The following is a 12,637-nucleotide window of genomic DNA, read 5'->3' as shown; positions in this document are numbered from 1 at the left end:
AGGGAAAGTAAATAAAATATCCTTACCTTGACAAAGCTTTATTTTCTTAGAATACAGCAAATATAATGACAGTTTTTAAAATGGCTACCTTATCTGAAAATAGTACTTCCAGGGATCTATGTATGCCAACACAACATAAATAATTTAATAAAATAATTATGGAAACAGTAGATAAAATCCTGGGACAACATTCTTGTGGCAGAATCATTGCAAGATTGTGGCAAAACATTCTGGCTTTCTATTCTGCAGAGTTTTTTGAAAAAGTTTTTATTCTTCTGCATTATTATGTACCAAGAATACTTTTCTCATGCAAAGGGGGAGAGAGAAATGCTCATGCTTCTTCGATTCTCATTTGAGAATAACAAAAATTTCAGTAATGACCTGGCTTCAGAATGGATTTCCAATTGATAATATAAAAAAAAATTCTGAAATCCCAAAAGTTTAAAAGATAGTTGTTTTAGAAATGGTGTTCTGTCTTTCGTTTTTAAAGAGCACCATATTTTATATTTTAATAAAATATGACTGAGTGTTGACTTTGTTACAAATTCAGATTTGTAGCAAAAGAATTAATTAATTTAAAAAAAGCAATAATGAAGCAATATTATGTATTAGGTTATAAAAAATTTTAAGCAATAAATTATTAAAAAAATCAATGAATAATTTATATAAAAGTACAATTAATATAACAAAATAATAAACTAAATGAAGAAACAGTATAATAGGCCAGTTATGACTTCATTTCACATGATGGCATTTACAACACTTTAAAAGAATTTTTAACATCATGCTAATACCATAAAGATTATTTCACTTAATATTACAGTAAACATGATTTTTTAGGAACCAGTGCTTTTATACTAAACACATGGAATACATTTACAAAAAAAAAACAAATTAGTTCTGTAATCTCAAAATATATAATCAATATAAATGTGTTTTTTTTTCAACCTAGATACCTAAACGCTTATCTATTAACACTTAATAAATGACATTGTTTCCATGGAATTCAAATCATACTAAAGTTTGTTTTTCCAGAAAGAAATATTTTTCACGCATTTTAACTTTAATTAATATTTAAGCATTTAATAGCTAATCTGCAATATTAGCTATTTTGATAACCTCATAAAAATATTATTAACAGCTATTTTGACAATTTCATAATTAGTTTAATAAATGATAACTATAATTGTTTCAATGAAGAAGTTAGAAAACTAAATTAGTGTCAATTTATTGTGAGAAAGCTATTGATTGTACCATGTTAGAATGACTAACAAATTACTATCAACAAGTGATAGTGTTAACAAATGACTATCTTAAAAATCCTTAATTCTTATGAATACTAAGGATTTGACATCTAAATGCAAAACTTTGATATAAAATAGAGAGCTGAATTGAGAATTCACATTTCTTTGAAAGCTATTGTTTACCATACTGATTAGTAACAGTTGCAGTGGTTTTGATTTAGCTATCTTATGAAGTAATAGTTAAATTAGAAAAAAGAAATATAAATAAATAGGAACTAAAGATCACATAAACATAGTTATAAAAATATAGAATATTTCGTTCTTGTATGATACATCTCTAATAAAAAGACTAAAGAGATGTTATGAGATACTTCGAGAAACAGTATAACTAAAGAATTTAGCAAATATGACTTACAACTTCTCAGTAATAAATTATTTACAATTTAGCAAATTATATACAACTTTATAAGAAATCTAACATTTTCTTCATTTTTTTGACTTGAGAAACTTCATTTTTTTCACCTATAAAGGTTTAATAGATCAGTTTGAGATCAATACAGTTCTCAAAAAATTTCTAAGATATTATTCAAACTCCTTTAATGAACAAATTTCCAGTAATATGAGCAATGTATGCTTGCAGATATGCAACTCCTTCTCCAGTCACAGAGCTAAAAAAAAGATTAAAAAAATATTTTAAAAAAAGTTGATAAGTATATAAGCAGTGAATTGATTGAACATTATGTCTTTAAGTAAAAAAACAGTTAAATTTTTGTACTTCAAAACTCACATCAAAGCACTCATTTTTCCTGAGGCAAAAGATCTCAAAGTACTTCTTGAAGTGGTATTTGATGTGTGGGTTATTGCTAAAATTTAAATATTGTACAATGGGGGGAAAAATCACAGATTAAATTTTGTTCTAATGATCGGATTTTCATGTACTAAGTGTCAATCTTAATGGTTTCTGGAGGTAACTTCAAATATGCTAATTAATTAGTGCTAACTATTAGTCAAGTTATGAAATTAGACACAAAAACGCACTTTCTTTGAATAAACGTATTTTTTTTTACATATTTCGATTCCTGACCTTCAAAATTGGAAGTGACGACAAAATTTCGAAAATTTGGATCATAAAGGGGGGCAAATAAGTAATATATATATCTGGTGATAATCCTTAAAAACAGCCAAGCAAAGTCACTGCCGCAAATGAATATTTTAAGGTAACTCATAGACTAATTCAAGAGAGGATACTTAACTTTACACCGTTGCTGGGCAAAAAAGTTCAGACTATTAAAAAAAATTTAAATAATGTTCTTGATTGCTCGGAGAGGTTTATATATTAATAGTTAATAGAAAATATCTCGAAGTTTCATGGCAATAGATAATTTTTCAGCTTATTTCTGTCCAAGAAGCAAAGATTTTTCTTTTTCATATACTTTGAAAAGAAAATTTAAATTAATTTATAATTTCTTATGATATTCTAAGTTTCTAGAATTTGAATACATGAGCTTTTAATCTGAAATTATTTGGGTTTTTATGTCATTTTAACTTCATTTATACAAGGAATTCATACTAAAATCAAATACATATACATAACTTATTATAGCTATATACAAAATTTTAGGGATAATCATTTCTACAGCTTTAATCGAGTCTTCTAGGCAAGAAAGTTTGAAGAAACAAAAGAAAGTACTTGGAAAATAAAATGCAGATTGTATAGTAATTCTAATGCACATTTACAAGGTTTTACATAATTTACGATGTTTCTTTTTTCTATAGGAATTGCTGAATGTTAAGTGGCATTTCAAAAACATTAAAATATGTTATGTTTAAGAATAACATATTAAAATAATATGTTGCATATAGTATGATTCATTATTTAAAAAATTGCGTCATTCTGCCAGATATTTAGGTTGCCTGGTTTACTTTGCATAAAGATGATTTGAAAATAGCATTCTGATATCGAAATATTCAGAAACTTATTTTCCTCCAATTCACCATAAAATGTCATACAACATGTTCTTCAATTACGATAATCTACACTTATCACCAAATACCGATACTGTGATTTCTTTGTTTTTTATATATATCTGATACGATACAGAGTTCATAAGATTCTTAAGATACTGAAATGGAGGCATAAAAACTTAAAAGATAAAATATTCAATTTCATTAATCCAAAATATCTGGTCTCAAAATTTCAATTTTAAAGTTAAAGATTACTTCATAATTACAATATTTATGCTATGGTTTTCTTGCTTTTTCTAAGACCACATGAATCCTGTTAAAATATTAAAATGCATATGTTTACTTTTACGAGCATAAAATCCTTTCACAATAGTAATCGAGACCCAAATGTAAAAAAATTATAATTGATGATAAAAACTTCACTGGTTTAAAAAAATATGAAGAGGGAAATAAAAGTAGACATGTCTACTTTTATTATGATCTATTTCTTCTTAAATTAATGGAAGTTTTTATCTTTTCGATTTAATTTCTTGGGATTATTTATTTAGTAACACAGTATATTAAATTGTTTCAGGCGATATTAAAATAAATTTTACGTAAGATAAAGGCATAGGTTCTTAGATTGAAAAAATAATAGTTAGTCGCAGCTTTCCAGAAAAATCAATGCAGTACATTTTTTTAATTGCTAGCCTTTGTAAAATTTTTAAGGGCATAAAAAGAAATTCAGTTTACAATTGAAATTTCAAAAGTGATAATGGAATGTCTCCTAACACCTGGAATCAAAATTAAGTAGTTACAAGGAGAGCTATTTCAAGGAAGTTAGCATTTTTGTCCTACTCGAAGTTGTTTGAAAATGTATTTTTTATTTATCAATTCCAAAGTTTATTCTATATATATTTAAGGTTATTTTTAGACGTACTTCGATCGAGTTTATTTTTAAAACCTTATTTGCAAGAAATTATTAAATAATTTGCTGAAAATAAATTATTCAAGCCATATGATTTAATGCATTTATAGTAAAATAGTAAACGGGGCTTCCATCACATATCCTTAAAATTGATACCGCTATCAATAAATTAACGAAATAAGCTTAAATAACTAATAATAGCTAAATTTTTCTTGTTTTAGTGTTCAAGGAACATTATGTTTCGTAAAAACAGATTTCAATTCTGGAAATAACAAAATTATTGAGCAGGTTCCTTTGAGCAATATTATTATTATCCTGTTATGCCGAAATATATCAAAAATTGGTATTCCCAGTTTCTGTAAAAAGTATGTTAACCGTCTCGCTGCGTATTTATTAATTTTTCCATATCAGTTAATGATTCTAAAATTGTGGCATGGCTTCAGAATCTTTTTACAAATTTCAATTTTTAGTATTTGCTGTTTTACAAAATAAGGTGTTTTTTTAATAACAAATTATGCTACAATAATATCCTGGGAATCATGCTTAAAGTGAAAAGTAATTTTAACAAAAGTAAATTTTTAAACATCTTTTTATAAAAGAGCAGCTTTCTTAAAATTAATGGAGCAAGATATAAGTTTAAACATCAAAATAAAATTGCAGTCTAAATTTGTTCATTTAAAAAACAAAGCAAACAGTTGTGGTTTCTTTGAGTTGCACTAATATGTATTTACTTTTCACAAACCAAACAAATACGAAACAATAAAGTAAATAAATAAATAATTTGTTGGTTCAATCTTAGAGAAAAGGGTTCATCTATTTACTGTGATCAGTCAGACGTTTCGCACTGAGTAATTTTAAGATGAAAACATTCCTAAAATTTTATCAGCGTATAGTTCTGAGACTCAGACTATAGTCTGAGTCTCAAAATATTCTCAGAAAACTTAAAATATTCTCAGACTCAGACTATAGCTCTGAGACTTGAAAAAAAATTACTAATGAGTGTTAAATTAAAGAAAAGCTTTAAGCAACAATAAAACTTAAACAAAAGAGTTTAGTATATTATTCGAAAAAAACCTATATGGTAGTATAAAGAAATAGCAAAAAATATAATGAAATAATTAGTTGAATAGTTCTTTTAATCACACATGGCCAAGTAATTAAAAATTTAATTTTTTAATTAAGATGTCAAGACGTCATTTAAGATTGAGATATTTTAAGACGCTTAAAAATTTTAGATACATATTCATCAGCTCTTTATGTTCTTCATACTCCTTGTAGTGACTTATAAAGCATCAACACTATTTTAGATAATCTATGCTGAGGTCACAAGAAACAATAAAAAAAACAGTATGTTAAATAATAGTCAGCATTGAATAATTTAAAGCAGCAGAGGGTACTTAAATTCTAAACAAGATTTTATTTTCAGCTAGCAGGCAATGACTCTTAAGTTTTCTAGCATATTAATAATAAAATAATATACATGATAGCGTAAGGAATAAGATTTTTAAAATTGCAAAAATTTAATCAAATAGTTGGTAAAAAAATTCTGTGAAATACACCCGGAACGATAATTAAAAAATTTATTTAAAGATTAAGACAACATATAAGGTGTTGAGAAATTTTACGATGCTTAAAAATGTTGATTATGTAATCATATTAACAATTATAAAATATATATTGAAGAAATTGATAAATATATTATTCCAAATCTATGCATACATATGTATATTATTAAAATTGTATTAATTATTGATAAAACCAACTAAAAAATAAAATATAATAACATTAAATATAATCACATTCTATCAGAAACATGCTTTTATAAAACTCGACATTCGTTGAAAAAAAAATGCTTTTTATTCAATAAAATGCTTCATTCAATTTTCCTAACTAATTACTTAAACGACTAAAAAGAAACATGGTATTTTATAATTAAAAAAAGCAAACAAAAAAGATTAGCACGCAGTTACTAGCGAAAAAAATATGAATGAAATTTCACTCTACATTTGCGTAAGTCCAGTTCCTCGTAAATTAACCACATTTCAATATTAATAGTCCCATTTCAATATTTCTTCATTATAGACAAATTATTTTTTTAAAAATAAATAATTTTAATTTTCTTCGGCTTCTACTAAATAAAAACAGTTTAAACTTTAGATTTTTCAATAGAAAAATATATAGATTAATATGGTATAAAAAAATTGTACCTCATAATTCAAAATTTTTTCATCAATTAAATTAAATGATTAAAAATAATAAATTATTATTAAAAATTATTTTCTGCATGAAATTATCTTTGGGTAAATGGATTTTATAAGTGGGTGCAATTTTTTTAAAATTAGTTTCAAAAATATGAATAAAAACGCAAAAAGTGAAATTAACATTAAGGGGTTCGAACTTTGGATCGCTCTCCTGACCAAACAATGGGGACCATAGTTCCCAGGTTACGGCAACCCCATATATTTTGAAGGTTAAGAATCCAAATATGTAAAAGAAATATGTTTATTCAGAGAAAGTACGTTTTTGTGTCTGATTTCGTAACTTCATTAACAGTTAGCACTAAATAATTTGCATATCTGAGGTCACCCCAGGAACCATTAAGATTGACATTGAGTACGTGAAAATCCACTCATTAGAACAAAAGTTATTCAGGGTGATACCTTTTTTTGTCCACTGTACTACTGCCATTTTCAAAACTTATTTTTCTTGACAGCCAACACAATATAACATCTGTAACATTTCTGCTTTTTAGTTTTAGTTTTCACATTTTGTACATAAGAGAACATTTTCATTTAAGTAGAAGTTGGAATTTTTATGAATGAACGCGACACAACAAATTCAGTATTGCTGAGTATAAGGCAAAATTCCATCCGAAATTAAATTTTTTTTTTCAAAAAAAATTCATATCATTTCAGATTTAGTATCCAATCCTATAACTATTTTAATCTGATATGTCATAAGAAACTACAGTTATACAATACTAATGGAGTTTCTTTTGATCCTAAGAACTTTTTATAGTTATTGTTCAATTAAAATAAATAATCAACAATTTTAAGGTGATTTTGGATACACCACCAATTTGTAGAAAATAAATATTTAAAAATACCTGGGATCTTTTTTCCTTTCAGTGGAAACTAGACCAATAATATACACATATATATATTGTTAAATCTTTTAGCGAGTTTGATAAAAACTAAAGTTGTTGAATGCCTAATAAGCAAATGCTTTCAAAAGGGTATACTTAAGCAATTAACTGCTGATGCTGCGTTTGTGCACCACTGTTTAAGTAAAACAAACAAACATGCAATCTACATTTTTTTTGTCAGTTTTTTCCCATTTTTCATTTGGATGTGTTATACATTAGGTTTCTCCTGTATGCGATTTTATGCTTGCATTCTTGAGAATAAGGAAGTCCCATAACTATACCCATTCTGTATAATTCAAAAGCCAAAAATCTTCAAAAAAGAAAAAGGATTTTTCAGAGCAAAATGAGAGGACTTACTGCTTTACAATTAATATGACTTGACTTCTTTGTAAGATGAAACCTGCTTCATACAAATTTAAGTACATTTCTTGATAAAATTTATTTGTTTAACATGTGACACTATTTTTAATAAAATTCATTACTGATTAACCTTGATTTCATAGTTTAAACCTAAAACTAAAGCATCAATAGAAAAATTGACTTGAATATATAATAAGACTTTGATAAATAGACGTTTATAGACCTGTGATTAATAGACCTTAGTTTATAGGCAGAAGTTCCAGTGTCATGTTGGGTGGATAGTAGACAAGCTGGATAGGTTGAAAACTTTAAGTCAATTTAGGATGGGATGGACAGCTGTCAATGAACATTTCTTTGTTCACAATTTTTGGGAAGAGTCTTATAGCCATTCTTCAAAAATCATACTAGTCAATTACGTTGTTAAGCTTTAATAAAGTTTTAAAGCATTGTTAAATTTATACCGCTTCACAAAATTCCTTTTATCAAAAGATTAGCAAACCAGAAGCTATGTAACTAAAGCAGAAACTATAATTTTCTAACTAAATACACTTTAGAATGATACAACTACACAATCTTTCAATATTTATAACTTTCTGCACCATTTCTTACATCTCAAACAAGAATTAGAGAATGAACATCAAAAATTTCAATTTACCACTCTTAAAAAACAATTGAATACTATCCTTACAATATCATAATACCACCAGGGGAAGAATAATGATAAGAAAGCAAAAAGGAATAAGTTACTGAAAGCTATTGCAACAATATCAAAAAAAGAAAGAACCTTTTGCATTCCTATATTCAGAACTTTTCAAGGTAGACAAAACTACAATTTAATCATATTGGACCTTATTTCTTTTTGGATAGAGTTCTTAGAATAATAATAATTAAGAGAAATTAAAATAAGTTTAGTTAGAAAATAACAAAGTTGTTGGTTTCCTTCTACCCCTGCGCTGTTAGCTGGGAATCATTTTATAGTTTCGAAAGTTTTGATTGGTTGGAAATGTTTTTTTCCATAAAAAAATTGACTTAGAGATAAGAATTGACATTTAAGGAAATAAACTTTTTTTGAATTATAAAGAAAGTAGACTTTTTCTGAACTTTGAGTAATGGAAAAAATTCAATGTTAATACTGGATTTTTGGCAGAGTTTAGAAATTACTTTGAACAATCAAAACTTCGAGTTAAAGGCATTAGAGTAATAGAAGTTTGATGGTAAAAAATTGCATAGCCTGTAAATATAAAAATTATTTTTTCAAGAAAAAGGAAAAATCAGATAGTAATAATGAAAAAGAAATAAATGTAGCTAAGCCATATAATGTCACTTGACTTTAATGTTTAATTTTTAAGAGCTTATTTATTACAAGTTTAATTTTTCACAAAAATACACATTCTAATTACAATAGGGAATACTCCTTTAATTATCAGAAGAGAAAGTGAAACTGATAATAAATCTTTCATTATCCTAAGAATATGTTTCAGAAATTTTTCAAAAAAAATAATAAATTCAATTTGATCATACATTTGTTTTCCTTTCATACAAGCAGTTGAGGAGTTGAATTTTGCCAATTTTTTTGGATACTTTTCATATAAGAAATAAATACTCATATAAAAAATAATGTAGTTAATTACAGAAACTGTGCTATATTTGTAAACAAAAGTATTTTGCCTTTCCTTCAGTGGAAAAGACTTCAGATAAAGTTAATTCAGTTCACAGATTGTTTCACAGACGTTCCATACCCTACTCATTTAAATCTTTTTTACAAATATCTTTTTAAACACAACAAAATGAATCCATAGAGAAAATTATTTTTAAATGTTTCCCTAAGAAATAGTAATCATTAAAATTCCCCACTTCTAATTTAATATAATTCCAACTGTTCAGATTTAAAGAATGAAAAACTGAATGTAAAAGTAAATCTAAATGTAAGCCCTCTCAATTATTATGGCTGATATCAAAAATTTTAAAAGCTGAAGAATTCAAAAAACAAATGAAAAATTTTGTATATAAAACAATTGTTGCTTGTCACACAGAGTGAGCCATACATTTGAATGGAATTTGATACATTTTAAACAAACTTTTGGTCGTTACATTGTTGCCACAACAGCAATAAAGTAAAAAATTCTCAAACAGATCTTTCAATTGAAACAAAAATGAAGTATGCTTCTTTTAAGATGTGTTTGATGACTACAGAGAACAAAAAATAAGAAAATGGTAAGAAAAACAAAATTATTCTCATTAACTAAAGATAACCCTTAAACAAATAGAAATGGCAGAGTTTATAAAATACAGTATAGGACCCCAAATCCAGCACTCATGGGACCGACGAAATTCCGTATTTCGGAATTTGACAAATTTTGGATCTCTTTCGGAAATTCCAATATGGCACCCATATATTACAATAATTCAATTATACTGCTAATTTCAGAAAATTAATTAATTCCAATAAATTTAGTTAAGTTTTGATCGTAGTATACAGTTAATTTAAAACTGTCCCATCTTAAGAAATCTCATTATTGAAAATATAATCTATAGAATAGAAATAACAATATATATTTTTTATAAGCTAACAACAAATAATGATAAAAAAAACAAGCTAACAACTAAATACGATTAAAGAAACAAGCTATCAATTAATAAAAAAAAAAAGAGCAGTTAATAACTAATAAAAAACAAAAGAGTATAATTTACATCAAATAAGAAAAGCAGCAAAAGGGGTAGAATTCAGTTTGTATCCCAAGTGGTAGCTTCATTATCAAAAGGGTGTGGCTAATTTATGGTCAAACTGGAGAGGGAAATGTGGGAACCAAGGAGTAAGAAGGGGGGGAAAACCAGTAGAGCACTTGCACAGCTGTCAAGATTGATTGATCAGTTTCTTCCAACTTGCTTTTCTTTATTTTGTTCATTGAAAATCCAGGTGTTTTTACTTTTCCCTTTCACTTTAGATATTTTAAACTGCTTTAGAAACAGATGTTTCCTTTGACAAAGATTTTTTTTTCATGCTTTTTTTTTAGAAAGATAAAATAAAGTTACTTACTTCAACAGAATAAAATTCCAAATAGAAAGAGAATATAACTGATTTTTTTTCTCTTATTAATAAAAATTTCTTAAAAAAAAATAGATTGGATTATGTGCCGAATTTCGGGATGCCGGATTAGGGGTCCCATACTGTACCATAATTTAATGAAAACTTTTACAATGTAACTTTAACTACATGTAAGACTATTCTGAAAGCAAAATTTCCAGCTAATTTACTTTAACCATTTACATTAATGTGATACACATTCTTAATTTATGTTCTAATTACATGTTAGTGATAAATATTCTTAATTTGAGAATTTTATGTTTCAACTATCATTAAAGTTTATTTTATTCCTAGTATTTAATACAGAGCTTACTTTGTTATAAATTTTTATGCATAATCATGCAAGAGGAAACAACCTTGGCTACAAAAATGTTACTAAAATACTTAGGGATTCAGAAGGAGATTTCAGAAGGAAAACTTCCAAAAAAAAATTTTTTTTTTTGTAACCTTGCACTTCAGGTCCTTTCTAGAGCCCTAAGTTAAATTTCTACATTTACACAATGTAATAACTAATCAAAATAACTTAAAATGTGTTTAATTGTTTAACTATAAGCATTGGAATGTATCAAAAACTCAAGAAATTGAACATACAATATAATAACACAAGAGCCAGAAAGTAAGTGACAAAATGTACTCAAAATCAAGAGATCAACAATACTACAAACTAAGTTAGACAAAAATAAATAAATAAAAAGGCAGAAAGATCACTGAGCTTCTTATGTTCATCTAAATAAGGTAAACCTCAGGAGAGAGTATTTTTAAAACAAATACTGAAAGCCAAAATAATATAGCCAAAAATAAAATTAATATAATATAGCCCAAAATTAATACTATAGCCAAAATAAACCACAGAAAGAAAGAAAAATAACGAATAACAATAAGATGTTAGATAAAAAAAGAAAAATATTACACATAAGAAAGAATTAATCTTAACATAAAAAGTTTCCTTTATGAGTATTTTAAATTTGAACAAATAAATCTAACATAGTAAAAATAGGGAAGTATTCAGGATTTTTTCTCCCACTAACTCCAATTTTAGGTGTTTCACTTTGTACCCAAAAACTACAAAACAGAATCTTTCAAATAAGAACTCAATCTAGCCACTAATCAGGGCCGGTCCGAGGCATAAGCCTAGTAAGCGGCTGCATAGGACGGCTATTAAGGGAGGGGTGGGGTTAAGTTATGTTAGATTTAAAAAAAAAAATTTGGCAGCCTTTTCCCCTTCTTCAAGTTTTTTGCTTGCCTGTTGCAAACTAAAAGTTGTAATGAACTTATTTTCCTATTTCAAAATGTTGAAATATATCTAATAGTTTGGTAACAAATTAGCCCTTCAAACTGTGTAGCAAGGCAGCATTCCTTGTCTTAGATCTTATCAACAGTGCCGATGACATTCGGCCTCGATAATTTACAATCTACAAATGCAGATGACAGTCACTCATAGAGACTATGTCCTGTTGAGTATATTTTAATATTTCTTTAAGAAAACCCTTCTGGACTTGCCTATAGTAACTTTGTCCCACAAAATGTTCTAAGAAAAATCTGTGTTGTGAAGGAAAGGGCATTTTCTGGAAAGAAAAACGAGAAGTTGGAAATATTGGCGCAACCTTGGTCATTGGTCTACTCATAAAAAACAATTAATACGAAATTTCTAAGGTACGCAAATAAGTGAAAGATGGTTCTGATTTGTCAAAAAAAATAACAATTGCTATGTTAGAGGAAGGATATAACAGACACATCTTGACTTTAATGCTGCACAGTGCTTTTATAGAAAATATTCATCTAAAATTTTTATTAGTTTTTCAAATTCTAAAATTATATCAACCATTTCAGATTCAAGTTACTTTTTGTTTCTTTCTAAAAGTAAAAATAAAATTTATTACTTTCCTTCAAGTTAAATAATACTTTTATAAATTTTCCCTTTTCATAACATA

General features: G+C 26.7%; 1 protein-coding gene across 3 annotated transcripts in view; it reads right to left on the bottom strand.

The window, feature by feature from the left end:
* Window positions 1-481: 481 nt before the first annotated feature.
* LOC107456901 (GTP-binding protein 8) overlaps window positions 482-12,637 on the bottom strand; it is a 54,069-nt gene continuing 41,913 nt past the window's right edge. For 2 of the 3 annotated variants that reach the window (XM_043040069.3, XM_016074877.5), the window contains one exon: window positions 1,757-1,912. In XM_043040069.3, coding sequence (XP_042896003.1) covers window positions 1,831-1,912 — 82 coding nt within the window. In that variant the 3' untranslated portion in view covers window positions 1,757-1,830. Of the gene's footprint in view, window positions 1,913-12,637 lie in introns of all 3 variants that reach the window. The other variant, XM_016074875.5, reaches the window with a different exon arrangement.

Source organism: Parasteatoda tepidariorum, chromosome 11 (assembly GCF_982258835.1).
Source record: "Parasteatoda tepidariorum strain Cologne lab strain chromosome 11, Ptep-v5.0, whole genome shotgun sequence".
Classification (NCBI taxonomy): Eukaryota; Metazoa; Arthropoda; class Arachnida; order Araneae; family Theridiidae; genus Parasteatoda; species Parasteatoda tepidariorum.
Note: the sequence above shows the minus strand (reverse complement) of the source record. Positions and strands in the feature narration are given on the sequence as shown.